Source organism: Frieseomelitta varia, unplaced genomic scaffold (assembly GCF_011392965.1).
Source record: "Frieseomelitta varia isolate USP_RPSP 00005682 unplaced genomic scaffold, Fvar_1.2 scaffold_697, whole genome shotgun sequence".
NCBI classification, from domain to species: Eukaryota; Metazoa; Arthropoda; class Insecta; order Hymenoptera; family Apidae; genus Frieseomelitta; species Frieseomelitta varia.
In genome coordinates, this window is record NW_025110475.1 from 87,910 (window position 1) to 115,544 (window position 27,635).

General features: G+C 28.1%; 6 protein-coding genes across 17 annotated transcripts; 3 read left to right on the top strand and 3 right to left on the bottom strand.

The window, feature by feature from the left end:
- Positions 1–257: 257 nt before the first annotated feature.
- LOC122535303 (cullin-5) lies at positions 258–5,136 on the top strand. 2 transcript variants are annotated; one of them, XM_043666735.1, is made up of 11 exons: positions 258–451; positions 1,042–1,251; positions 1,346–1,525; positions 1,590–1,731; positions 1,820–2,134; positions 2,220–2,692; positions 2,775–3,038; positions 3,129–3,284; positions 3,555–3,835; positions 3,916–4,039; positions 4,119–5,136. In XM_043666735.1, exons 1-11 carry the CDS (start codon positions 422–424, stop codon positions 4,311–4,313), a joined length of 2,370 nt encoding a protein of 789 aa, XP_043522670.1. In that variant the 5' UTR covers positions 258–421; the 3' UTR covers positions 4,314–5,136. The 2 variants fall into 2 exon arrangements, with proteins under 2 accessions (XP_043522670.1, XP_043522671.1); XM_043666736.1 differs by lacking the exon at positions 258–451 and adding an exon at positions 667–701.
- A 431-nt stretch (positions 5,137–5,567) lies between these two features.
- On the bottom strand, positions 5,568–8,716 carry LOC122535313 (protein sarah). Of its 6 annotated transcripts, none has more exons than XM_043666754.1 (6): positions 8,547–8,716; positions 7,582–7,851; positions 7,305–7,494; positions 7,031–7,183; positions 6,529–6,853; positions 5,568–6,461 (listed from the first exon to the last, which is right to left on the bottom strand). In XM_043666754.1, the coding sequence occupies exons 2-5, from the start codon at positions 7,837–7,839 to the stop codon at positions 6,726–6,728; spliced, it is 729 nt and encodes a 242-aa protein (XP_043522689.1). In that variant the 5' UTR covers positions 7,840–7,851; positions 8,547–8,716; the 3' UTR covers positions 5,568–6,461; positions 6,529–6,725. The 6 variants fall into 6 exon arrangements, with proteins under 6 accessions (XP_043522689.1, XP_043522686.1, XP_043522687.1 ...); XM_043666751.1 differs by having other exon boundaries at positions 8,477–8,714; XM_043666752.1 differs by lacking the exon at positions 8,547–8,716 and adding an exon at positions 8,328–8,459.
- Positions 8,717–9,018: 302 nt separating this feature from the next.
- Positions 9,019–17,148, top strand: LOC122535304 (oxysterol-binding protein-related protein 9). 4 transcript variants are annotated; one of them, XR_006308130.1, is made up of 14 exons: positions 9,019–9,220; positions 9,709–9,924; positions 9,998–10,228; positions 10,348–10,423; positions 10,486–10,575; positions 10,719–10,842; positions 12,135–12,244; positions 13,193–13,222; positions 13,296–13,458; positions 13,550–13,815; positions 13,894–14,288; positions 14,364–14,591; positions 14,660–14,887; positions 16,898–17,148. XR_006308130.1 is itself a non-coding variant. In XM_043666737.1 (13 exons), exons 1-13 carry the CDS (start codon positions 9,026–9,028, stop codon positions 14,750–14,752), a joined length of 2,217 nt encoding a protein of 738 aa, XP_043522672.1. In that variant the 5' UTR covers positions 9,019–9,025; the 3' UTR covers positions 14,753–14,966. The 4 variants fall into 4 exon arrangements, 1 of the variants encoding a protein (XP_043522672.1); XR_006308131.1 differs by having other exon boundaries at positions 12,138–12,244; XM_043666737.1 differs by lacking the exon at positions 16,898–17,148 and having other exon boundaries at positions 14,660–14,966.
- Positions 17,149–17,374: 226 nt separating this feature from the next.
- On the bottom strand, positions 17,375–19,107 carry LOC122535309. 2 transcript variants are annotated; one of them, XM_043666748.1, is made up of 3 exons: positions 19,015–19,107; positions 18,815–18,911; positions 17,375–18,733 (listed from the first exon to the last, which is right to left on the bottom strand). In XM_043666748.1, the coding sequence occupies exon 3, from the start codon at positions 18,569–18,571 to the stop codon at positions 17,459–17,461; it is 1,113 nt and encodes a 370-aa protein (XP_043522683.1). In that variant the 5' UTR covers positions 18,572–18,733; positions 18,815–18,911; positions 19,015–19,107; the 3' UTR covers positions 17,375–17,458. The 2 variants fall into 2 exon arrangements, with proteins under 2 accessions (XP_043522683.1, XP_043522682.1); XM_043666747.1 differs by having other exon boundaries at positions 18,991–19,107.
- A 60-nt stretch (positions 19,108–19,167) lies between these two features.
- LOC122535311 (39S ribosomal protein L19, mitochondrial) lies at positions 19,168–20,567 on the top strand. The gene is made up of 4 exons (XM_043666750.1): positions 19,168–19,340; positions 19,510–19,954; positions 20,030–20,305; positions 20,385–20,567. Exons 1-4 carry the CDS (start codon positions 19,274–19,276, stop codon positions 20,524–20,526), a joined length of 930 nt encoding a protein of 309 aa, XP_043522685.1. The 5' UTR covers positions 19,168–19,273; the 3' UTR covers positions 20,527–20,567.
- A 57-nt stretch (positions 20,568–20,624) lies between these two features.
- Positions 20,625–27,184, bottom strand: LOC122535301 (zinc finger MYM-type protein 3). Of its 2 annotated transcripts, none has more exons than XM_043666726.1 (12): positions 27,037–27,184; positions 24,196–26,334; positions 23,757–24,110; positions 22,841–23,676; positions 22,548–22,771; positions 22,247–22,482; positions 21,979–22,165; positions 21,785–21,910; positions 21,590–21,711; positions 21,364–21,511; positions 21,186–21,282; positions 20,625–21,093 (listed from the first exon to the last, which is right to left on the bottom strand). In XM_043666726.1, the coding sequence occupies exons 2-12, from the start codon at positions 26,320–26,322 to the stop codon at positions 20,919–20,921; spliced, it is 4,632 nt and encodes a 1,543-aa protein (XP_043522661.1). In that variant the 5' UTR covers positions 26,323–26,334; positions 27,037–27,184; the 3' UTR covers positions 20,625–20,918. The 2 variants fall into 2 exon arrangements, with proteins under 2 accessions (XP_043522661.1, XP_043522660.1); XM_043666725.1 differs by having other exon boundaries at positions 20,628–21,093; positions 21,186–21,285; positions 27,037–27,183.
- Between the last annotated feature and the right edge of the window lie 451 nt (positions 27,185–27,635).

Sequence of the window (27,635 nt, forward strand, 5' to 3'; positions counted from 1 at the left end):
ACAAAAAACTAAAAATTTTACACAATGTTTTAAATATTAAAATATGAAAAAAACTAATGTGAACTTTATTTACAAGTGTTCTTCCCTTTAAGAGGATTGTGTTTTTTTTTCTTATTTTTGACTATTTTTTTATTTAAGATTCTTATGAACTGCCTATCTATGTATATATGTTTTATTATATTATATATCGTTCTAGTACTTTAGAATGCACTATATTACATTCCTTGAAAAAAATGTGTGCTTACATATATGTATATTTTAATGTATGCGAACAATAAACAAACATAAAATCCATTTTAATGTTAAAATAAACTTGTACAAAAATATAAATTGATATTCAAACCAATTCTTATTCTAATTAATCAGTACCGTTCATGGTATTGTTTGTATTCATTGGCGTAGACTTATTGTGGTATAGGACATGTCAAAACTTTATGCGAAGGTGCCGATGGTTAGTTGTCGTTAAATAACAATATTTGTAGTTAAAATCAACTTGCATTGAAATATAAGTTTAAAAATTGTTTTCAAAGTCTCTCAAATCTACAAGATCTTTTGTTGTACTCTATTATTATCATGGACATCGTATAAACTTTAATAACCTATACAATATTTGAATTGTCAAGGAACGTTTTGAAATTTACCATGTATATAAATATCAATAGGATTACGTATTAAAAATATTTGAAAATATCTATACAATGGTACTGTTGCTTCAATCTACTAATGATAAATATTGCTATTTTTCAACGATTAAATACCAATTTTTCAATTATGCAGTAATAATTTCTTTCTATAGCAAATTGTAAATTATTTGTTGACAAGAGTATTTTCATAGATAATATTATCGCATGTTTAAATGTTTTAGTGTATACTGATAACATAAATAAAAAAGTATTTAATTATATACATTATATTATTTATGAAGAAACAATAATGCAATAATTATAGTTAATAATAGTATAATTGATAATAATAAGACTTTAGCATATAAGCATCAAGTTTAAGTTAATATTTTGATAAATTATATATTTGCACATACAGGACAAAAATCAGTTTATGTTTGAAGATAAATGGCCATGTATGAGACCAACTATTTTGAAATTATTGAAACAAGAACCTGTTACTCAAGCAGAATGGCAAGATTTATTCTTCTCAGTTCATGCAGTATGTATGTGGAATGACAAAGGTGCTCTTAAATTATTAGACGCACTCAAAGAAGACATAATGGATTTTATAAAACAAGCTCAACAGGTACAAGCTCGAATTATAATTTCTAAATATGTAAATAAATGTTTTTCAAAATGTCCAACAAAAACAAGAAATCATTGTTTTGTATATTTTTTAGAGAGTTTTGGCACACCAAGAGGAGCAAGCTTTGTTGAAAGCATATATAGCTGAGTGGAGAAAATTTTTTGCACAGTGTAATTATTTGCCAACGCCATTTAGACAATTAGAAACATCTCTTGCTGGAAAGGCACCATCCAGTGTTCAAAAGAAAAGTCAACCTGATGATATTGTTAGAAAAGTAAGAATTTCCTTTCAAATTTTTCTATGTATAATTTCATAATATACTTTTTTTGTTATTACAGTTAATGTTGGATAGTTGGAATCAAAGTATATTTGGAGAAATAAAACAAAAACTTCAAGACTCAGCTATGCGACTTGTTCGTGCTGAAAGAAATGGTAAAGCATTTGATTCACAACTTGTTATTGGTGTTAGAGAATCTTATGGTAATGAACTTTCTTCTTTTATACAAATTAAATATATCATATATGTATGTATCATAAATTCAAAATTGTGTTATAAATTATGTTACAGTAAATTTATGTTCAAATACAACTGATAAGCTTCAAATCTATACGGAGAATTTTGTAACAGCATATATAGAAGCAACACAAGCTTTTTATTGGGTTAAAGCACCTGAACAATTATCATTACATGGTGTAGAAAATTATATGCGTTATGCTGATGCAAAGTTACAAGAAGAAGAACTTCGTGCCCAAAAATACTTAGAACCAAACAGTGCTAGTGTACAGCTTTTAACTGATTGTTGTGTACGTGTGTTAGTAGCAACTTTTAAGCCAGCTATATTAGCAGAATGTCCAAGAATGATTCAGCATCGTCAAACAGATAGTAAGTGTAATATTATTTGAATTATATTTCTAACAACATTATTATAATAAAATAAATTATAATACAAAATAAATTGCAATTATAGAACTTAGATTAATGCTAAAACTAATGGATAGAGTTCCTGACGGAGTTGGTCCAATGTTAAGAAATCTAGAAGAACATATAGCAAGTGCAGGTTTAGCTGATATGATGGCAGCTGTGGATGTTATTACTCAAGATTCTGAAAAATACGTTGAAAGATTATTGGATCTTTTTCGGCGGTTTTCAATTCTTGTTAAAGAAGCATTTGACGATGATCCTCGTTTTCTAACTGCTAGAGACAAAGCTTACAAACTCGTAGTAAATGATGCAACGGTATTCAGATTAGAATTACCTGCACGTCAATGTTCTGGTATTGGTACAACGATTTTAAATAATAAATCTAACAACAATAATAACGGGCAACCAGAATCAAAGTGTCCAGAACTTCTAGCTAACTACTGTGATATGTTACTTAGGAAAACACCACTCAGTAAAAAATTAACTTCCGATGAAATTGAAAGCAAACTAAAAGATGTAGTACGCATCCTATCTTACATACATATTTCTAGTATTTAACACCATTTTATCTTGTACTTATCTAATATTGGTTTTATTTTAGTTATTAGTATTAAAATATGTTCAAAATAAGGATGTATTTATGCGCTATCATAAAGCTCATTTAACAAGGCGTTTGATATTGGATACATCTGCTGATTCTGAAAAAGAGGAAAACATGGTAGAGTGGCTTCGTGAGGTTGGAATGCCAGCCGATTATGTTAATAAATTAGCACGAATGTTTCAAGACATTAAAGTATCACAGGATCTCAATCAACAATTTAAGGAACAATGTAGAGCTGCTATAGCAGATAGTATCAACATTAAAGTACGGGCTAAGCGTTATAACAATATTTTGACTTATGTATCGTTAAATACTATTATATTCTAAAACAAGCATTAATATAATTTATTATAGATATTAAATGCAGGTGCTTGGGCTAGAGGTAGTGAACGTGTCACTGTAAGTTTACCACTGCAACTAGAAGATTATATTCCCGAAGTGGAAGAATTTTATAAAAAAAAGCATAGTGGAAGAAAATTACAGTGGTATCATCATATGTCTAACGGCACGGTAAGAAAAAAACTGTCTTGTCAAAAAGTACTAAAAAGAGATACTTTTACGTATTGTATTATAACCTACTATGAGAAGCCTTTATCCAATCTAATAACATTGTTAGTACAATTTTGTCTATAATATAAATTATATGTATTTATTAAAACAGAATAATATACATTTTTCTGATGCAGTAAACGTGGGTATACAATAAAATTTTTCAAAAAATTCAATATCTCGATTCTAATTTTCAGCCTCACCTTGCAACCAATTTGGATGGTGTTCCAGATAACATTTTCTAATCAAGTGGGACGCTTCGATGTGGATGTAACAACGTTTCAAATGGCAGTTTTATTTGCTTGGAATCAGCGACCGTTTGAAAAAATATCATATGAAAATTTACGACTGGCTACGGAACTTCCTGATCCTGAACTGAGACGAACTTTGTGGTCTTTGTGTGCCTTCCCGAAACTCAAACGTCAACTTCTTCTAGTTGAACCACATGCGCATAGCCCCAAAGATTTTGCAAATGATACAAGATTTTGGGTGAATCAAGAATTTGCTATTGTGTTAGTAATATTTTTTAAAAAATTATACGCTAATTCACATTACTTAAACCATATATAATCAATTCTTATTTTTAATTTAGAAAAAATGGTAAACTGCAGAAACGAGGTAAAATTAATTTAATAGGAAGACTTCAATTGTCAACAGAACGAAGTAAAGAAGAAGACAACCAATCCATCGTACAACTTAGAATACTAAGAGTCCAGGTACAATTTTTATTCAAATAACTTTCTTCCTTTATCTTTCGATAAGTAAAATTAATGATAAATGTATATTTTTTAATAGGAAGCAATCATCAAGATTTTAAAAATGCGTAAAAAAATCAGTAATGCTCAATTACAAACTGAATTAGTTGATATCTTAAAGAACATGTTTCTGCCAAGTAAAAAGATGATAAAAGAACAAATTGAGTGGCTTATCGAACATAAATATATACGCAGACACGACGATGACATTAATACCTTTGTGTATATGGCATAGGTCGGGATTATACATACATGTAATACTATTCAGATTCTTATGATTAATATTATATTTTTATAAAAATTCAGTTTTTGTTTATCAAAATGTATGCTCAAAAATCCCAGTGTAATTGAAAGATGTTAATGTTGTTTGTAACATGTTCACAGAAAACACATTTTTTAAATGAGAACGTAACGTCATACAGAGTCATATCATTTATAATTATGATTAAATATGATATCGCCCTTGATCATGAAAATATGCATTGTTAAATAGGTAGTTATTATAAATTATAATATTTTTAAAATTCAAACCAATATTTTTAAAATTCAAATTTTTTTTCTCAAACAAATGATGAAGTTCACTTAAAGACATCTGTGGAAAAAATATACGAGTTTAAAAGTCTTTGATTTATTATATTGATGTTATTTTTTACTTTCAATGTAACTATAATTTCATTAGTGTATTTTATATTTTTTGTTTCATTTAAAGACAAAATAAAATATTTGAAATGTTATAAACTCGTCACAGATGTATTTAATTCTGAATGATAATGTTTATGTATGCAGAATGTACATTATACATTTTAATATATGTCTAAACGTAAATGCATGCATAAGTTTATTTACTGCAAGTGTATATATTTTCAAAATATGATTGTTTTTCATTAACTTGTTTGAACTGTAAAAAGTAAAAAGTACATAAATTACAAAACTTTTTTATACAATATTTTTTGCGTTCTGTTTTTATCAACTACGATATAATTCTTTAAACCCATGTAAAATCCATGTATTTTCAGTTGCAAAAATTGAAAATGAACAAAAATTCATACAAAAAGAAAACATAAGAAATGGCCTATATCGTTATATATAAATATAAGATTATAAAATTTTAATTCTTTTATATTTTAATAATAAAACATTGTATAATCCCTGTACTGAAAAAATTTTACACATCTGTATTGTGAACGATAAAATTTTAATCCAAGACATACATTACTAAACGTTTATATGTATAAAGCTTTTATATTATTTCAATGTGCGATTGACAAATGTAAGAATGAATAATTTCAAAATTAAAAAAAAACAGATTTTTATATTTTTCCATGTATTTTATTATATTTTTCCTAAAAATATTATTTTAAAGTATACAAATTTTCACGAATAAAATATACCAAGCTGGAGCAAACATTTAAAATAACTTAAATTAAATAATTGAACAAATAAATTCAAAAGACATTTCTTTATTTTATCTATAGACATAAAAAACAAGTTTTGAGTAACATATTTATTCACACAAAAGTAATTTGCTATAACATATTTATAAACTTTCAACAACTCTATATTACGATAAATCTTACATTGATATGAAATATTTTATGCAAGTGGGAACATTATATACATTTACATACACGTATGCGTAACATTGTGTAACATCACTGTTACAAAAAAATAATAGTAGCACTAATGCACTTTGAACAATATGTAATTTTTTTATTGTGAAGAATTTTTTTGAAATGATAATACTATCTATAATTTTACAATTTTATTAATTATATATATCCTAAAGATTAAAAAATTTTTTTTTTAATGGAAAAAATCATTAACTTTAATCTTCATTAATTAAAATATGATAGAAAGCAGTATCACTGATCATACAGTATCATTTCATATTACATGGTATATTCATATAATCACATCTATGTACATTAAATATACCAATGTTGCTTAAACTTATCACACACACACCCACTTTGTAACAAATTATATTTTTCCGAATTAATCTTGCTTGAAATTCTGAGATAATTTACCAAGTATTTAATTCTAATTGCCTTTTCTAAGATCATAAATTTTATATCTCCTTTAAAAGTATTTATAACATCGATACTTCGAGTAAGACATTAATATCACTAATTTCAATATTTTTTTATCCTTGATATTTTAATATTAGTTTTATTAGTTTTTATAATTGTAAGCATCTAATATTTTAAATTGTGTTTTTTAAATTAAAAGAGAATAAGAATTGGTGTAAAGTTATTCCGAAATATTATGTAGATTTTTCTAATACTTTATTTGTACGTTAGTTAATATTCGATGATTTTTTAAATTATTTCATTATATCACGTATTTTTATTTGTTTATAATGTCAGCATAAAATATTTTTTATCTGCAAATGAAAACATAATTTTTAATAAAATATTTATTACGTATTTATTATCTTTTCAAATACTTACATATATTAGTATGAGCAAAACACATTTACAGATAATTTTCTGCGAGTCTGTGATCACAAATTAAAGTATCAATTTTGCAATATTGCAATACAAATTTTTGAATGTTGAATATCATTGCTTGTAATGCCACTAATTGCTTCTTGGATGGATAAATAATTCATTGTCAAAGAATGGACAACATTTCTAACAGAGCTGCTTTATGAATGTTCTGGACAACGCGTATGTTGAATACGTGGAACATTTTTCATAGGATTTGTTGTTTCACAAACATGCACAACTATACCAGGTTGTCCTGAACCTCCAGGATGCAATTCATGACTACCTCCTGTAAAATTATTTACATACTTGATATATTTATATAACACACACATATATGTGTGCGTGCGTGCGTGCGTGCGTGCGTGCGTGTGTGTGTGTGCGCGTGCGCGCGCGCGCGCGCGCGTGTGTGTGTGTACATGTAAATATATATATGTCACACTACAAACTAGTCAAATGATAAAACCTGCAGATAAATTCGCAATAGCTGCCAATAAATCATGATTGACTAAAGGTTCACTTTCTTCCCTAGGCTGCCATCCAACGGGTGGTGAAGCAGGTGGTGAAATTAGGAACTGTTTAGTTAATGCTGGTGGGTGAAGGTGTTGATCTTCTACATCTAAAAAATATATTAATAATATATTATACTTAAAATTATAAAGCTATCTATTTAAGATCTATTAAGCTATCTATCTAAGCTAATAATTCTTGTAAATGTAAAAAAACACTACTATACAAACCTATCGGAGTAACAGGTTGTGCAAAATAACAATTGATATTGGTCTCACCAAAGTGAGTTTGATGTAACTGTATCCTAGCATTTGCAGCTGCATTTGGAGAACTATAATTTACTCTCATTCTTCTAAATGATCTGAAATATTGAAATGTAGCATCTTCCCCAAACTGCTTGAAGAGATTTTGTATTTCTTGCTGTAGAGAGAAAAATATGTAGAGACATACATACATATATTAAACATTGAGTTTATTACATTGAATTTCATTATATATTTTCATCACCTTTAGTTCATCATCTTTAAAAACTCTGGAATCTACATTAGTTACAATGACTGACGTTGGTAAATCTTCATCATGTACCAAATCTTCGATAGATCTTGTATTTGTATCAGAATGACTTTTTTCTACATCGAATTCTAGGCCCAATTGTTGATAATTAGGATGCAAATTTGGTAATCCATCAACTTCATTTATAATTATATTTTCTGATTCCTCTAATTCTTCATCTTCCACTACATTAGAACCATGTTTCTTCTCCATATCTGTTTTATGCTACAAGTATTGAATTGTAATTTATTTTAATTTATCACACCAATGTGATAACTTTATAAATAAAAATCATTCGTCTTCTTATGAATTTTTTGTATAATATCTACCAAATAAATATCCTATACACATAACTCTCATTTACTTCTATATACTTGTCTACAAAAAGATAATATTGCTTTATTATAAATGTAATTTTATGTGTTAAGTTAATATTGCAGATAAGAAAATATCATCTTTTGTTATAATTATTTCTGTTATTTTTTTACTCAACGATTTCTAACTTATTATTAACACTTGAATAATACTGCAGTCTGTCTACCAAGTATGCACACTGTTAATTAAACTATCATAGTACATGTAATTTTTAAATCACTTGAATATTGTATATTTCTTACATAAAAAATTGGGTTTGCTCTTGCTAGAAATAATTTATGAATTATGAATAATATATATATGTATATTACAAAATTACCACGAACCACGAATTTTCTTGTAACTAACACTAGTTGTTAATCCTAGTTGTTACTTACAAAGTAAGGTTACGTACTATTACATTAACATAATATGCAGTATCATAATCATAATGTGCCAAAGGCAAAGTAATCGACTGAGAACAAATAATACTTACCTGTTCTATCTTAAGCGGCTAAATCGAATGTACGTCTTCTTAATATTTATTCAAATCGAGAGTTATTTACCTAGTTATTTATTTATTTATTTATTTACGCTTTCATTTATGTATATATATATATAAAATTCTTCATTGTATTAACAGTATTATTAATCATTTACACAACTTTCGACGTTACATGTTGCATTCATTACTTTATTATTATCGTAATGTAATCTTTTATAATCGTAGACTATAAGAAGTAACTAGGAAGATAAGCAAATCGGTACAGACAGGCCTTTTTCGGTAGAATCATCTGTTGTTGGAGCAGAATTTGATCTATTTGTTATGCGCAACAAGTAGAGATGAATAGTTTTGTCGTGCAGAACATTTGATCCTTTTTGAATTCATAACAAAGAGTTTAGAAATTATATTTTCTAAATACTACACGAATTATTCGAATATTCGTCTTATATCAATCTTCTTACCGAGTTACCTTTCTATATACGTTTAGAAGATGTGTTTGATAGCCGGATGTATCACATGACATATATATGATATATATATATGTATCATATGTATATGTATATGATCTATATGACTGTATTTATGTATACACATACACTCATAAATAACAGTGAGCAACAAATAACAATGTCGACGATGGAAGGTTCACTTAGTAAATGGACAAATGTTGTTAATGGTTGGCAATATCGTTGGTTTGTTTTAGACGATAATGCTGGTCTTTTATCATATTACACGGTAAGAATTTCTAAATATTGTAATTGTTGTACTTAACATTCATTTATTCATTAATAGGTTACACCCTACTTTTTTTTATAATGTATATTTTATATAAATTTCCTTTATGTTTAATATTATTTATGTGACATTTAATTCAAAATTAATATAAATTTCTATGTATTTCTATATCAGTAATTTTTTATTTTATTTACTGATTAAGTATTATTATCTGTTACCTATTATTTCTATTTGTTTAAATATCTTGCACATCTGTCATAGTCAGCTGATCTTTAAACATCTTTTAACAAAATACTTATTTCATTTATTTCACGTAAAAAGAATTATTGTCAATATATTGTCAAGAATTTTGTCAGTTATGATGATATTTTTAATATGTAGTTTTTAAATACTTAGATTGTATTGATTATATATTACTGATATTTAAAAATACTATCAATATATTTTGAATATAATAATTTTTTTACCATATTTTAATTACATTGCAGAGTAAAGAAAAAATGATGAGAGGAGCACGTAGAGGATGTGTACGTTTAAGAGGGGCTATTATAGGTATCGATGATGAAGACGATAGCACATTTACAATTACTACATCATCATATAAAGATGATCCAAAAACATTTCATTTTCAAACAAGAAATGCAGAGGAACGAGAACGGTGGATTCGTGCTTTAGAAGACACTATATTACGTCATTCACATACTGTATAATCATTCGCATATTGAAAACAAGAATTAGATTTATTTTGATGTTTAAATAAAATTTAAATTATTCTAGAGATGGGATCCTAAAAAATCTCCTCCAAGGCAAGACTTTGATCGTAAAGTGGCTGAAGCAGATGCTTATCTTCAATTATTGATTGATCAAATAAAATTAATTGAAACAAAACAAAGTTCTGTTGCTGTAGAAGATGAAGAAAAACAACAAAAATATGCAGCTATTTTAACTCAAGCCAATGCAATGCTTAATTCCGTTAAACATACAATTGTTCAGTTACAAATTGCAAAGGTAAATATTCAATATAATTGTGAGACATACATTATATTAATAAATTCTATTATATTAATAATTAAATTAAATACATTTTATAGTTGTAGTATGTGCATGCTAAATATAATAACTTTTAGAATACAGCAATACCAGTAAATGGAATATATAGTGGACCCACTGATTCAACACACGTTCCATCATCTTTACCTCATGGTATGTATTTAAATGTGAATATAAAATATATAATAGAAAACGTATAATATAATAAATTTTAGTTGCTGCTAGAGAACCAGAAGCAACTGTACAGACTGGTATTGAATTAGGTTTTGAATGTGTAGAACTAAGAGTACCTGCATTGCCAAATGGTAACTTATTTTTTCTTATTTATGTATATTAAATTTAAAATAAATGTCAAATTACTGAGCTATAATATTTTTAAAAATAAAATTATAAGTCAAATAGAGAAATGAATTAAGATATTCATTTTCATTAATTTTCACTTATAAAGCGGTTGTGGATAGAGATCTCCCTGTACCCCAATTTTCTTATTCATCTTCGGATGAAGACGAAGATTATTATGACGCAGCAGACGAAATATCACCTCCCTCTGCAATGCAAAATCATATCAGTATGTAAGTATTTATTAGGGTTTATTGATGTTTAACTAGGGGTGTGCGGGTACCCGACTGTTCGGGTCGGGCGGGCTCGGGCAGGTAGCCCGACTATTTCGGATAGTTCGTCTATTTCGTATCGAGTTGGAAAAAGTTCAAATGGGATATGATATATCCCATGGGATTATATTGCGTTATCGAAATCAATTATTCATAATATTTAATATACATATATTTTTTTTTCTTCAAATGTAATAATATACTCTAAATGATAATGTAAGAAAGATAATCAACATTTTGTGGGAATCTGGTTGTATTGCATTTCCACCAACTAATGTCTATATTTCTAGCACTAAAACCATCAGCGAAATACATACAGTGACTCTTATTAATATTCGGGCATCATGCTATTCAAAATATTGTTGTGGATTTCGATTGTATCTATAATAGTAAGTTTGGATTAATTTTTTAAAAATATATTAGAACATCCGTTATAGTTTATAGTAACATAAATTTTATTTATTTATTGCACATACTTTTCTTAATATCAAACAATAAACTGAATTATGTCGAAATATAGTGTGGCATAAATATTTAGACATTTGAAGAACTATAATATTTAAACCTGAAAATTGTTAACATAAACAATAATTAATATTTTGTTGGGTAGCCCTTAACTTCAATTACATGTTGCAGACGTCTAGGCATATTTCCAGTAATTTTCTTTAAGTAATTGAGCAGAATATTCTTCCGTTCTTCAATTAATCGTTGTTTTAACTCGTTTTTCGATTTATTGATGTATGACAATTAGTTATTTTTCACCAAGAAAAAGGAAAAACGTATCGAGAAATCGGTCATCTTTTAAAATTAAGTAAAAGAGTACCGTGGCTGATATTGTATGGAGATACAATGATGAAGACCGAATTGAATCAATTCTAAGAGATATTTTTCTATTTCTAAGAAAAATAAAAGTGAATCCTAGTTTAACCCGGGATTGTCCACGTGGGAATCTAGTGCCGGGATTGTCCACGTGGGAATCTACTGCACTAGACCCCGAAGTGGGTAATCCCGGGTTAAGTGCTCCTAAGTTAATTTCTTCAGAAGTATATTTATTAATACGAAATACATTGGATAATATTGGGAGACAGTTGGATATGTCCCCCTTGAACTTTTTCCAACTAGATCCGAAATCATTGGGCTACCTGCCCGAGCCCGTCCGACTTTGTGTTAGCCCAACCCGAAATGTCGGGTACCTGCACACCTCTATATTTAACATAAAATTTAAGAAATATGTGATATATTTTGTAATTCAGTAGAAGGCAAGATAGCGAACGTTCACAATCACATGTAGATGTATTGAACGAAAATCGGAAGCAACCTCCGTTGCCACCTACAAAAGGTGATGGGTCTGTTGATTATGATGGTAAGTAATAATTTATAAGTGTTTAATAGTCTATATGTTTCATATTGTTTAGTGGATATAAAATCAAGTTTTTTGTACCCTTTTCTTTTCTCAGAGTATTTGGTAACTGTATTTTATTTATTTTCAGTTTTGTATTATACATATTTTTATATATAATGCAATATTTAAGTATGTATGTGTTTTAAATTGGATGAAATTCAAATAAAAAATCAATACATAAATATTTAATCAAATTAAAGTAAAAATATATTAAAATATGTTATAATTATTGTTAATTATTTACAACAAATATATTTATATTATATATTTAAAATAACAAATAAAATATAGCAAGAAAAAACGAATTATATAAATATTAAAAATCCATAATAAATTGCAGTCGATAATACAGGTTCTATGTCAGACGACATTACCCGCAACTACAATTACTATACACGTGAATTGTCGTGTCACTCGAACCTAGTAGTAAAGCTATATTAAATTTGTAGTTAAAATCAAGTGTGAATATTCTTTAGTATGACACAATCGCAGAAAAGAGAATTTAATCAATTTCAACTAGTTTTTGCCTCTTGGAAAACTTTATTTCTTAGAAAAAGACGATTGTACTGCGTATAGTTGACATCGTACGATCGTATTTAGGAATGGAATTTAGTTGATATTTTACAAAAAAAAAAATATGTTGAGTGCGGATTCAAGCAGTGAGTCTTTAAATTACGCTAAAATATATATATAACAAAAGAAATTCTTTTGTATTTATGCGAATATTCATGTTATTATAGGTTGTATTTTTTAACTATAAAATTGACAAACAACATATTACAACTATTATTAATTTAAGAGAAATATTAAAACGAATCACAATAGAAGTTATTTTTTTCTTATTTTTTAAGTTACTACATCTCGTTTTGTTTGTAAATTATTATTATGAAATTTTGTTACGTGTTACAGCCCTTTATGAGGAGGAAAGTGAAACAGAAAGTTAGTAACCATTATATTAATAATGTAAATTATTCCATTAAGAACAAATTCTTACCTTCATGTTATTTTTTAGTGGATTCCATGGAATCTCATGGATCCGTAGTGACTCACCTTCTATCTCAAGTAAAAATTGGTATGGATTTAACAAAAGTAGCATTACCTACATTTATTTTGGAGCGCAGGTCGCTTCTTGAAATGTATGCAGACTATTTTACTCATCCAGATCAGTTTGTAAGGTATATTCTATGCAATGAATAATACTAACAATATTTTCCAAAATTTTTGAAACTCTTAATACATTATTATTTATAATATTGGATATTTCAGCATAGCAGATATGCCTACTGCTAAAGATAGAATGATTCAAGTAGTTCGTTGGTATTTATGCAGTTTTCACGCAGGTCGTAAATCAGGGGTAGCTAAGAAACCATATAATCCAATATTAGGTGAAATTTTTAGGTGTCATTGGGATATTCCTAATGATACTGTAGATAGTTCTACTGATACAAAACTAGTTGTTGGAGGTCCTGTACCTTGGTGCAAAGAGAATCAGCTTTCATTTATTGCTGAACAAGTTTCTCATCACCCTCCTAGTAAGTTTGCTCATATTTATTTGTTATAATTCTTTAATAAATATTCTCCTGGATAAACTAATACGTTTTATATTGCAGTAAGTGCATTTTATGCTGAACATTATGCAAAAAAGATCAGTTTTGGAGCACATGTATGGACAAAAAGTAAATTTCTTGGACTGAGTATAGGAGTACATAATGTTGGGAAGGGTTGGGTAAATGTATTACAACATGGAGAGGAATACGTATTGACTTTCCCAAATGGTTATGGTAGATCTATTCTCACCATACCATGGATAGAATTAGGAGGGACTGCAACTATCCATTGCGCACAAACTGGTTATCACGCTACTGTAGAATTTTTAACAAAACCTTTTTATGGTGGCAAACGTAATCGAATTACATGTCAAATTACACAACCGGGAGATAAAAAACCATTTGTTGTTATAAACGGAGAATGGAGTGGTGCTATGGAAGCCAAATGGGCTGATGGAGTTTGTATAAAAGATATTATGAAAGATATCAATCTTTCATTTTAGCTTTTTCATTCATAAATTCAATTTTTGCAGAGAAGTGAAATATTTGCGGATGTAAAAGAACTTCATACTCAAAGAAAATTAATAAAGCCAGTATGTGAACAAGAAGAACATGAATCGCGAAAAGTTTGGCGGGATGTAACTGTTGGATTAAGAATTAATGACATGGAAAAAGCAACAGCTGCTAAATGTACAATTGAACAAAAACAACGAGAGGAAGCGCGTACTAGGAAAGAAAATAATATCAATTGGCAAACTAAGGTACATTCTTCTCTCAGTGTTATATATTTTTTATTTCAAATGATTATATAAATCTTATTTTTTAATAGTTGTTCAAAGAAACTAAAGACGGTGGTTGGATATACATAAAACCCCTTGCTGAGAGATTACATTCTAGTTTCAATCAAAGTACTACAACATAAACTCGCAATATGATATGTTGCAGTTTTAGACATTGCACAGTACTAGAAATTTAAGGCCTAACACATATGATTAATTATATATTTACCTTCTTAAATTTATTGACTCTGAGTTATACAGAAGAACAAAACTGAAAGGTATTATCAATGCTTTTCTTAAAATTTTTTTCTTATATAAACCTGATTAAGTACAATAGCAAATATTTAAATGCTATAATATTAAGATTTCATTAAAGGGTATTTCATACAGAGTGTTTCGTAACTTGTGGGACCCACTTCGGAAGCTGATTGTACGCCTAAAAATAATGAAAAAAAGTCATATAAATATATGTCCTATCTGTCTTCGTTTATGAGATATAATGAATTTTATATAATATATATAAAATATATATATAAACAGAGCAAACTCTCTGTCCGGCCTCTCTTTCCATAGACCGCGATAGTTCGTAAGCAAGAATTCGCACTGTTTACAAATAATACTTACTTGATATCTTCCGTGTGACTATTTGAAGATTCAGCAAATTTCGCAATACTCTCTAATTCAGTTCTTAATAATTGTAATACATGTCGTTTAAGATCGTGTTTGAAGTGATAATGGAGCGTTATTCTAATTTAGAAATGACAGATATGCATCTGATGTATGGGCTCGCTATGTGTAATGCAAGTAAAGCAAGACGTTTATACGAATATTTTCCCAATCGGCGTATACCAAACAAGAAAACATTTCAAAGAATACACGAACGTCTACGAGAGACTGATTGCTTCCAGAGAAGAAGTTCATACATTGGTAGACCGATTAATAGAAATTCTAGATTTGAAGAGCGGGTCCTCCATCATGTTGAAAGGAATTTTGCGAGAACAGCAATTATACCCGTACCATTTTCAGTGAGTACAAGGACTTACTGAAACTGATTTTCAACCTAGTTTTTTGTACTTGGTTCCTGCGAATGTGTGAACGTGAAGAGAGTTTTGTATCTACCATACTTTTCACTGATGAAGCTAGTTTTACCAATGGTATATTCAATTTTCATAATAATCATAATTGGGATGAAGAAAACCCACATGTTGTGCATTCAAGACATCAACACCAGTTTAGTTTAAACGGGCAGGAATAATTAATAAATTTTTAATTAGACTTTTTTTTCTTGATGAGAAACTAACAGGCACAAAGTACGTTGATTTTTTGAGCACGCTTTACACGAAATATTAGAGGAAGTTCCAGTCGATATTAGACTTCGTATGCGATTTATGCATGATGGAGTGGCTAGGCAATTTTAGCCGAGTGGCTAGGCAATTTTTAAATCGACACTTTGCAAATAAATAGATTGGTCGTGGAGGTCCTATTGCATGGCCTGCTCGTTCTCCATTTTTGAAACTATTAGATTTTCATTTATGGGGACATTTAAAATCTATTGTACACGCAACATCGATCGAAAATGCTGAAATACTACGAAATAGAATAGAGCAAGGCTTCTGACAAATTCGAAAAACACCAGGAATTAGAGAGAGAGTAACGAGTTCAATGACAAAACGCGTGTAGGTAGTCATTTAGAGCATCTTTTGTAAAAGTAATTCAACAGAAAATTCATTATATCTCATAAACAAAAACAGATAGAACATATATTTATATGACTTTTTTTCATTATTTTTAGGCGTACAATCAGCTCCCGAAGTGGGTCCCACAAGTTACGAAACACCCTGTATGTATTTTGATAGCAGGCAAATTATTTTTTATAATATATTACCACAGATGGCTATTGTATTGAAAAAAACAAATTCGCATAATATTGTGCTATATAACATATGTCATCATCGACATACAAGCTTATGTACTGTTGAAAAAATATACATAGCTATAAAAATTATATTCCTTATAATAATTTATGATTTCTGTTAACAAGAATTGCAATATAATTTTAACATAATACAATATAAATAAAAATTAAATTTAATTAAATAGTAATAGACCAAATGCATAGCTTCTATTACTATCAAGTAGTAATAGACTAAGTGTTTTATCTGTTTCCACGATATAACATTAACGAATTATTAATGATATATTAAATGACTAATTAAATGAATTTTTTTCATTCCGTAATAATTATGTATATAATTTGGCTTTTAATATTTTTAAATAATTACTTCCAGATAATGTCTAAAATGATTTAGTTAATATATTTAAAAAATGGACAACTGTACTTGTAACTGTAAAAATAATATATATGATGTACATTACATTTATGTACATAATTGGTTGTTCTTAACTTCCATGAAATGGAAACAAGTAGCATTTTAATAATGTAAATATTTATAAATATTGTTCGTAGTTCTTTACGCATAAGATTTTACATATATTTTAATTGCTTTTTAATTAACCACAAAGTATTAAAATATTTTAGTGATGTTAATTTCATTTATTTATGTTACAGTGTTTACATATATATTGAGTAAAATTGTGATTTATAATCCTTTAAATTTTACTAATCATAAATAGCACATTGTAAAATATTCAATATGTAATATATAGAAAAATATATGTAAATTTTTGATAAAATAAACATTTATTTATTTATCGAAATACATAGACATACACAGTATAAATTCCAAATTATAAAATTTGTATTTTCACTTAAAAATAAATTAAAAATATATAAGAATTAGCTATGCAAAAATTACAATTTTCAATATTCTAAAAGTAGAAAAATATGATCAAGTATTGTCTATAAAATTGTCTAAACATATATATCCGACATTGTAATCAATTGCAGTTCTATAAACTTGTGGAAATCGTTTTGTTGATGTTAATAGATGTTCCAAACCTGCCTTTATTACTAAAAAACTTACTTCACAATATGTTTTATTTACAGAATCAGGAGTATTTTTATTTGTTTCATATTTGTATAATACTTTAACAACTGATGCTCTTTGTAAAGTTACAATATTATTGCATAAAATATCCTTAGGCTCAATCATTAAATTTAAATGCCAATCCATTGGTTTTATAGTGAGAGAATGAGTTTCTTTTCCCATAAAGTATTGCAAAATTATCTCTTCACCAAGTATACCAGTCATTGAAGTTTTAATAGCAAGTAAAAAATCATTAAAAGGATCTGTTGCATTCTTTATTGTTGAGTTACTTAATGAATTGTAATCTACACTACAATTCCATAATTTAAATGAATTATCTGTATGAATTTTTCCTAAATAATGTAAACACTTACTACAAATCACGACATTTTCCTCTACTTTTAAATTATGATTAAATAAACTTGCATGAATGATGAAGAAAAATGACCCATAAAAAATATCAGATTCTAAGGGAATTAAATTATACATATTAATACTACTGTGATTGTGTTTACAACAAAACCATTCACTTGGATCACAATTCATATCTGGTACAGGTAAAATCCTTTTAATATACATGTCCTTAGAAAGAATGTTTTTACAAAAAGTACACATTATATGACATTTACCTGTATTAAATAATTCAGTATTTTTAATAGAATTGTTTAATGAATTAGTATTGAATGTTAAATTTGAAATTATTTGTGTTTTGAAAGAGCCAAGGAGAGGATCAGACATTGTTTGTGCACGAAAACAAATCCAATTTTTTGTAACATCTAATGCTGATAATGAATCTGGTATTAATTTTATGAATTTCATTAAAAATATTACTGTCTTGTTTTCTATAGTTATTTCTATATTTTCTTTTGATAGCTTTACTTTAACTGCTGTTAAATTTACTTCTTTATTTAAATGAATGAAAGCATTGCATATTTGAAGCCTGGGTCTAAGTTCTAATGTCATTGATTCTATCATATTGAAAAAAATATTAATTTAAAAAGTTAAACTACAGGTTTTCAATATGAATAATTTCTTCACACTGCTTTAAATTCAATGCAATGTATGTATGTATATATATGTGACTTCATGTACACACTTCTTTTCAATGTCATCGAAAAGTATTATATTTCAACAAACCTGAAAATAAATTTTGAATTTGGTCTGTATTATAAAATTTACATAATAAGTTGACATATAACAAAATTTTAATAGATTTACCTTTAAAGTATTTGATATAAGTTTCCTCAGTCCAGTGTCTTAATACATACTAAATTTTTTTTTTAATTTAGTATCTTATTAACACTCATTTCAATATCTAAAAAAATACATTTTCATAAATCATTACTAATAAAACAACATAAAATTAAATGAATGTACGAAATATTAAAATTTACAATTACGAAATAAATAGAATTTACCGCCCAAAAAAAAGGTAAATAATCATAATTCATAATGCAACTGAAACTTTTTCGTTTAGTACATCACATGTTGTTTGACAAGTTGTACTATGTTTTTGTATTGTGTTGTCGCTTATTGGAAATTGGGTCTTATGTAAGAAAATAGTATTACCTACCGGGAAAAATATTAACTATAAAATAACCTAACGTAATTTGTAACCTAACGAATTTAAATTATTAAACAAATTAAATAATACTAACAAATTAAAATTAGTGAAATATGACGATGGTCTCAAGATTATGGTGTCGAAAAGCACGGCAAAATTTAGCTTTTGCAAAAGTATTAGGTACATTCATTTTTGAAAATTTTTGTCCTCAGTCATGTACTATGTTAATAAGCGACTAATAACAATAAATTGCAAATTAAATAATTTATATGTTAGTTAGTGTATATATATATATATATATATGTAATAATGTATATATATATATATTATTTTATATTATTACTTCTAGGTAAAGAACCTAAAACTTTTTCAACTTTGGTTCAACTAAAAACAGATGAAGCAACAGATAATAATAATGATTCTCAAGCACAAACTAATGATGAATTAATCAAATCTCCATCACTTGGAAATTATAGACTTGTATATCCTGAATTTCTACCAGACCCTAATCCATTATATCGTAATAGCATAAGAGAAAAATTAGAACGTATGGATATGTTGAATAGAAGATCAGTATTGTCTATTCCTGAATTTTATGTGGGTTCCATATTAGCAGTAACTTATTCTGACCCACATGCAGTTGGAAAAATAAATAAATTTGTTGGTATATGTATATTAAGAGAAGGCTGTGGATTAAGAAGTTCATTTCTTTTAAGAAATGTAGTCAATGGGGAAGGTGTAGAAGTACGCTATGATTTATATGATCCTGCCATCCAAAACATTGATTGTTTAAGGTAAGCATTAATTATTTAAATGATTAATTAATTATTTAATTAGAATTTAAAATGAGAACTTTCCTTTATTTATAGATTAGAAAAAAGATTAGATGACGAGTTACTTTACCTAAGAGACGCACCATTGGAATATAGTACATTTCCTTTTGATATGGAAATAGAAGCAAAAATTTCAGAATCTGTTCCAGTAAATGATATTAAAATTCCTCTCAATCCATTACCCTGGTCACAAAGATGGGAACGTCTTAATTTAAAAGGAGTTAAAGAGATAGTTGTTAATGAAAGACGTCAAAAGAAGGCAGCAGCTCTTGCTAAACCATGGGAGAAATATGATCTAATGAAAACATATAGGTAAAATTGAATATTGTCACTAAGATAATGTCTACCATTTTAAAAGAAATGTACTGAAATATATTGTATCTTTCAATAGGGAGACCATTCCGGAAGAAGAACAAAATGAAATATTTTCAGATGTATATACAAAACTTAATGAGTTGGAAATACAGAAGAACATATTAAAACGCAAATATATGTTGCAAAGGCAAAACTCTTCAAAAACGAGAACTTCATAAATACTTTGTAAAGTTAATAATAAAAATTTGTTTCTTAATTACATGTCATTTGTATATATTAAAAAGAGATGTGATGTACATTTTTTTCTTACATAATTTCTAATTATTTGTAAAAATATAGATATACATATATAATTTATAAATATATATTTGTTGTAATAGCAATTTCGTTTGGATATGTTTTATACTAAGATTCTAAAAGATTTCATTAATAATACATTTTGTTTTATTAGGAAGTGAAAAATATACAATAGAAATTATAAAATTTCAATGACACTAAAAATTACACATCATTTCATTTTTTGAACATTCTCATGTATAAGGGAACAATTATTTTTTGCATATCATGATATTCGAATTAACTGGGGAAAGATAAATATGCAAACATGAAATTAGCTAGTTAATAATGCCACATTAATTTCTTTAACCATTTTAATGCGATATAACATTTTTATGAGATGTTCCTTAGCCAAAGGAGATGTTGAATACCATACTGGGCTGTCCGGTACACAACTTCTTTCTGGCAATAAATAGAACACATCGTTCCGAGTTTTAACGCTCTCTGGACTAAAATAGTAATGCAAAATTAATATAATTATTATATTTTTTTATTTAAAATTTTTATCTATTATACAGGAAAAGTAAGTAAATGAACGTACCATTTAGACAAGTAAAACTCGTATAATTTGACTGGACACCTTAATGGATTTTCTTCATTTTCCTGTTGTTCATATACTTTTTTTTTACGTGAATTGCCTTCTGAAAAAAATTAGAACTTTATAATTTTGTTATTTCTTAAATATATAAATTATTGATGATTATTAATTTGATACTCACCCAATGCTGATTGTGGCGGATAAAAACGAAGAAGAACGTTCCTAGAACCTGGAACTTTTCCTGCTCCTGCAGCAGGTTGGGTAGCTGGATTACGTTTCCAATGTTTCATGATGTGTGAAAATGATAATTGCATATGCTCTTCTACTGTCTAAACGATATTAAATTTTAATTTATTTTAAAACAAATAATAATATTTATATAATAATTTAAAATGATTTATACATACTACAAGATTAAAATGTTTAGTGTTAAAGAACATTAAAGTACTTAAAAGTACATGAGGAGAATGAGCACCTAATTGTTTACATTCCCATAAATGTTCTTCCTCAACCCTTGTTACAATGTATTCTACAAAAATTTTAATATTTCTATTACAATACTATTTTCTGTATCGATTTTTTTAAAACAAACACTAACTTACGTGTGTCATTATAAAGAACGGAAAATTTTTTTGCAACTTCATTTAAACAATCTGTAAATCTTTCATAATATGTATCTGTGAAAATATTGTCTATTCTGTTATTTTCAAACAAATACTGTTGAATTCCTGTAACATAAATAATCGAAGATAATTAAATGCTTCTTTTGAATAATGAAGATGATGGAATTAGTTACCTAAGCAGAGATAATATATCGTGTCAGGAGCATATTCTGTTCCATTTGGCTTTCGTACTTCTTTCACAAAAAGGCATAATGAATAATTCAATTCATCGGCTGTGAGTTGCAAAAGATCCGTCTTAAATAATTTCATTTTTCTCATAGGTGTACTTTGTTTTTCTAATTCAGCATTTTTTGCAATTACCTATATTTTTAAATAATTTCTGATTTTTAACATCTACTTTCAATTGAAATTAAAAGCGAAAGTGTAAGATATTTCAATTACCCATTGTCTCCACGCATTTACTCCAAAAGTATATTTGAGTGCCATATTGGCATCTGGTTTTTCTATGGGTTCTATTATTCTAGGTTGAGGCGGAGGTTGGGGTTCAGGAGGTGGCATCAAAGGCATATCGTTAGCACCAGACACGCGCCTTCCTCGTTTATTTGGTGTAGATCGTGGTTTATATGGAGCCATTCGTTTTCTTCCCCGAGAAGGAACAATGAGCCGTTCTGATTGAACTAAATGTTAAATAAACCTTTCGTTATCATTTGTTTTTTTCATTCTCTTTCATTACTTTCATTACCATCATTTTCAATAGCTGTATCAGATTGTGCTGGTGCTTGCGTAGCAGTAATAGTATTTGGAGTTAAAGCAGCTTCTAAATCAACAGCTGGCTCATCTAATTCTCCAGTGGCCATTTTCAAGGCCATTTGTAACATATCGTCACCAAATGTATTACTAGAATCGACACCTTCTGGACTGAAACCTCCACTATGCGAATGATCACGATCAGCGGCATCTTCGTCTCTATAAAAACAATAGAAGAGGAAAATAGAAAAAAAATAACTTTATAAAAGCTATTAATAATATAATTACCTATCATCTGTAGAATCTGAATCAGTCTCATTGGTTTTTTTTTCTGTTGCAACCATTTCTGCCATCATAAGAAGTTCAGCTTCAAAAGGATCTGCTGGTATTTTTTCTTGTATTCTTTTGATTTCTTTAAATATTCCCTTAGCACTATTTCTTGTTGTTGGTATAAAAATAGGAACAGGAATTGGCAATGGAAAAGGTAATGGAACTGGAAAAGGCATAGTATACATATGTACTGGAAATGGAACATAAATTGGAACTGGAATCGGTACAACTGCTTGCTGAATTCCATCCGTCTGTGTAGCTTTTGTATAAGGGTGTGGACGTACTGAAACTCCTTTTGTGTGCATCACGGGCTTACATTGAGTTATTTTATTGTGAATTTGAACTGGACTCGGTGGTCTCGTTATAATATGCTGCTTATAAATTACTTGAGGCGTTTGATTTTGGCTAATAGCAACTGAAGGTACTAACATATTATTTACACTGTTTTGTTGAGTTGTCGGACTGGATTGACCATTTCCAATTGTGGCTAAACTTGTCACAGAAGAAATTACAGGCATATTTTTTTTATTTTGTATATCATTAGCTTTTTGATTATTGGAATTTATGCTCCTTTGAGGTAATGTCCTTTTAGGCATACCGGTAGGTACAGGGTCATCACCTGTTGGTATCGTAATCGGAGATTTAGTATACTGAGCTTGAAAATTCATTACACAGTGGTATGAACAAAAATTTCGTATTGTTGCATCTGACATCGTTAAATGATATTGTGCTTGAGAAAATTCTTTACAGAAGTCACAGTTTATTCGTTTTGCTGAAACTGCGTTGATGGAAACCTATATACAATTAAAATTAAAAAAACATCAGTCTTATGTGTAATATTCTTTGAAGTAAAAAATATGTGATCATTTCATACCTGATACAATGTTAGGCAATTTAAGCTGCACATCATCATTACTTGACCAGTTTTTAGTTCTTTTTTGATCATGTCAAAATTATATTTTTTTACTTTGCACCAATTGCAAGGAACAATTTTTCTATTGGTAATAATAAATATATTTAAACAAGTTTTAGAACAAAACGTATGAGCTTCATTCTCATAAAATACAACAGAACTTTTTTTGTTAGGTAATTCAAAAAATTTTTTGCAAGTAGAGCACTGTTCAGGATCAACTTTTTTTACAAATTTAAATGCTGCAAAACATGGCTCACTGCATATAGCTACTGGATCAGACCTGTCTATTTGAACTTCACAATGAACAATTTTTTCCTGTTATAAAGAATATAACTTTAATTTAGAAAGTTTCTACCAAATTCATATTGAAGACACAAATAAAAAAAAAATGACTTCTTACTTCTTGACAAACGCTGCAGCATTTCTTTTCCATATTTGGAGGTTCAACAGAACTCATTTTTGAATATTTTTCCATACATTCTTGAGTACAAAAATCCTTAAATTGCCCTTTTTCGCCAACTGGCGCAAGAAAACCTTCTGTACTAGAGCTTATATCTTTTTGACAATAACTGCATACTTTTAGACCTTTCTTAAATTCCTCTAAACATGTGGAACAACAGAATTGTCTAACATCATAACCAAATCGTACACAGTATTTTCCTAAACTTACAGCCTGTACTGAACCATTACAATTTCTGCAGTAACTTCCATATTTTGTTTGGAATTTACCTAGACATTCTTCATTACAGAATTCCATTGTTTCCCAAGAAAGATTACGTTCATCATTATGTTCAACAATTAACAAACAGTTTGCACAACGTTTTTCTCTTTTGGAATTAACTCCATCACTGGGTATATCCATTGCTTTATTATTAGCAACTTTGAATAATGCTTTACAGGTTTTTGAACATACGTTATAAGTATCAAACCCAATTTTTACTTTAATTTTACATGATCTTTCTTCATTACATTGTTTACAAATTTCTTTGGCCGTGATTTCTTCAATTTCAGAATTTTTTGACTCTTCGTCGATATTAATAACATCTGCTGTGATATCTGTATCTTTATTAATTGAATCTGTCTCTGCTCTGGTTCCTTTAGCATGCGTTACAATAGATTCGTTTACAGCATTTGATTCCTCTGCATCTTGATGCAAATCCTTGTTTCCATCATCATTTGGTTCATTGTTTTCACATGTTTGTTTAATTTCATTTTGCTCATTGTTATCTTCATGCATTGATTCTTCATTATTAGAGTTTGATTTTTCTGCTTGCTCAGGAATTATGACTTTCATACTATCTGGAATAATACATAACTCATCATCTTGTCCTGGTAGAACATTAGATTGTTCATCCATTGGTGCTATCTCATCGACAGATTTCTTTGTTTGATCATCAGATTTTTCTGTTGAATCTCCAATGTCTGTATTTAAATTTTCATTCTGTTTTGGTTGAACTGAATTTTCATTACTATCTTTATTAGTATCCTGCGAATCTAGTATAGCATTTGGAGAATGCAGAATATCAATAGAACTGTCTTTATTTCCTTCATTGTTATCCTTTTTATCAATATTAAAACTACTTTGCAAATTATCAGCTTGATTGCACAATTTGGAGAAACCTATATTAGCTTCACTAAGATCATCAGTATCCAGAGATTCAATATTTTCTGTTATGAGGCTATCTCCCCCAAAAGGATCTTCAGCATCTATAGACTGATTTTCAATCTGTATATCTCCATGCTTTTCTTGAGAAAATTGCACAAATTCGGTATTTTCTGGTTCTACAATGTTTTTCTCTGTTATATTTGCATTGCTACCTTCTGATATTTCCTTTGAATTACTCTTATTATCTGAATCATTTTTTTCATTAACTGAAGATATATTTACTTGAATATCTTCTAAGACATTTTCAACAAATTCTTTTTCTGTTAAGGTCAAACCGGAGGAATCATTGATATTTGCGCGTTCCACATTTTCTATTTCATTTGATATATCTTCTAAACATTTTTGAGATTCTGTACATTCTACTACGTTGGTATTATCTGGTAATTTATCTATATCATTTTTATCAGTAGTGTTGGATATTGTTAATTCTGCTGAACATTTATCTTGTAAAACATTCTCTGCTACATTTTCATGTAAAGTTAATGAATGTATATTATTACATTCCTTAATTGTAACATTTGTATTATTTTCTAGTAAAGATAACTCCTTCACTCTTGTGTTATCTTCTTCAGATATATTCTCTTCACATGTAGTACTTGATAATTCTTCATTACTTACTACTTCATCACTTTTCACATTTTCATCAGATAGTTTTTCTTTTATTTCATTATCTATGTTTATTTTATCATTACTTTCACTTGCATCGATAACTTTTTCATCTTCTTTTGACATTAATAATTTCTGTTCTTCACTTGCGGTAATATTTTCACTTGTTTTTTCAGCAGATTCATTTTCTGTAGATGAATCCTTTTGAGTTTGACTAGTTGCTAATTCCATATCAATATTGGAATCCATGTTCATTTATATGATTAGCTATACAAAGTAATAATTTGTTATAATATTACAAATCATAAAGTTGATGTAATGAAATGAGAAAACTTATAATAAATTTAGATTTGATGATAATTAAAACTCAAATGATTTAAAAATGCAAAAGAAATTTTTAGAGAAAGGGAAAGAAAAAATAACTATAAATAAAAAATTATCATGTATCAGATATCTTATTCATTTAACATAAATACATAAATAATATAAGTTCATTTTCAATTATATAAACAAATATAGATAGGAGAAATGTTACAAACATAAACACAATAGGATAAATTACACTCAAGAAAGAACTACTGCATAACAAAATAAAACATCTTTTCGAAAACAATTGAACGTTACATTTCTTTCTGCAAGTGTAATAAACAACTATACAAAAAATTAAGGTTATCATAAAAAAAATAGCTCCACTTCGCCATGTTGTATTTTATATTTGCGATCAAAACCAAGTCTGACAGTAGGGGCGAAACATAAATAGAAATAGATAAGAAAGACCATATTCATATTTCATAAGAATTAATTATAATATACTTCGAATAAAGAAACAAACATTACAGTTTGGTATCTCGAACTGAAATGTTATGTGCATGTCCAAAATTTTGCATCAATCAAGATCATAACATTCTACTTGAGAACAACGTGTCGCACTTTCGAATTTCTAAATATTAAAAAAAAAATAAGCATCACCTTTTTATCTCAATGCACTTCGTCACAATTTTTAGTTAAAAATATAAAACCGTATTCATTGCCGAAACATAACAACTGTGGCGGTAATTCGCGTATACTACCAACATATGATCATAAGTTTGTTTCAACCAAACTAAATAAAGTCTCGTTTCCATAATTGCGTTATCGTGTTGTTTTGATTTCCATTTCTTTGAATGTCATACAAAAATATACTGAAATTAATTCCAGACATTGTATCAGCGTCGTAATTAATATAATTAACGACGAACCATTAACGTGCGTTGCACCTAAATTGCAAATTAACGATTTAAAAATTTGTTGTAAACCGATCTGAATCATATGTACATTAACTGAAAATATTTTTGTTTTTATGGAGATCATAATACATTAAATGATAGAATTGAATTTTGTTAACAAAAAATATCAACAACAATATCGATACACACTCTACATTGTACCTAATATTTGAAAAAATTTGTTCCAATTAGTTAAACTTTAATGCGTATTTAATGAATAAATGAACTCTTCTTTCTAAATTCTCATAATGAGTTGACAAATCCTTGAAATTAGCATTCAAAAATGTATAGAAAGTGTCAAGT

What these genes read in the sequence shown, in the direction of transcription:
- LOC122535303 (XM_043666735.1), top strand. Translation starts at nt 422, where the DNA reads ATGTCAAAACTTTATGCGAAGGTGCCGATG. An exon ending in TCAGCATCGTCAAACAGATA is followed by an intron (nt 2,135 to 2,219) that starts GTAAGTGTAATA and finishes TTGCAATTATAG; the next exon opens with AACTTAGATTAATGCTAAAA. An exon ending in TTAGAATACTAAGAGTCCAG is followed by an intron (nt 4,040 to 4,118) that starts GTACAATTTTTA and finishes ATTTTTTAATAG; the next exon opens with GAAGCAATCATCAAGATTTT.
- LOC122535313 (XM_043666754.1), bottom strand. Translation starts at nt 7,839, where the DNA reads ATGGAGAAGAAACATGGTTCTAATGTAGTGGAAGATGAAGAATTAGAG. An exon ending in TTAAAGATGATGAACTAAAG is followed by an intron (nt 7,495 to 7,581) that starts GTGATGAAAATA and finishes TTCTCTCTACAG; the next exon opens with CAAGAAATACAAAATCTCTT. An exon ending in ACAACCTGTTACTCCGATAG is followed by an intron (nt 7,184 to 7,304) that starts GTTTGTATAGTA and finishes TATATTTTTTAG; the next exon opens with ATGTAGAAGATCAACACCTT.
- LOC122535304 (XM_043666737.1), top strand. Translation starts at nt 9,026, where the DNA reads ATGTATCATATGTATATGTATATGATCTATATGACTGTATTTATGTAT. An exon ending in TATTACGTCATTCACATACT is followed by an intron (nt 9,925 to 9,997) that starts GTATAATCATTC and finishes AAATTATTCTAG; the next exon opens with AGATGGGATCCTAAAAAATC. An exon ending in ATATCAATTGGCAAACTAAG is followed by an intron (nt 14,592 to 14,659) that starts GTACATTCTTCT and finishes ATTTTTTAATAG; the next exon opens with TTGTTCAAAGAAACTAAAGA.
- LOC122535309 (XM_043666748.1), bottom strand. Translation starts at nt 18,571, where the DNA reads ATGATAGAATCAATGACATTAGAACTTAGACCCAGGCTTCAAATATGC.
- LOC122535311 (XM_043666750.1), top strand. Translation starts at nt 19,274, where the DNA reads ATGACGATGGTCTCAAGATTATGGTGTCGAAAAGCACGGCAAAATTTA. An exon ending in AGCTTTTGCAAAAGTATTAG is followed by an intron (nt 19,341 to 19,509) that starts GTACATTCATTT and finishes TATTACTTCTAG; the next exon opens with GTAAAGAACCTAAAACTTTT. An exon ending in CAAAACATTGATTGTTTAAG is followed by an intron (nt 19,955 to 20,029) that starts GTAAGCATTAAT and finishes CTTTATTTATAG; the next exon opens with ATTAGAAAAAAGATTAGATG.
- LOC122535301 (XM_043666725.1), bottom strand. Translation starts at nt 26,322, where the DNA reads ATGAACATGGATTCCAATATTGATATGGAATTAGCAACTAGTCAAACT. An exon ending in TCCGCCACAATCAGCATTGG is followed by an intron (nt 21,286 to 21,363) that starts GTGAGTATCAAA and finishes AATTTTTTTCAG; the next exon opens with AAGGCAATTCACGTAAAAAA. An exon ending in GAGTTTTACTTGTCTAAATG is followed by an intron (nt 21,094 to 21,185) that starts GTACGTTCATTT and finishes TTACTATTTTAG; the next exon opens with TCCAGAGAGCGTTAAAACTC.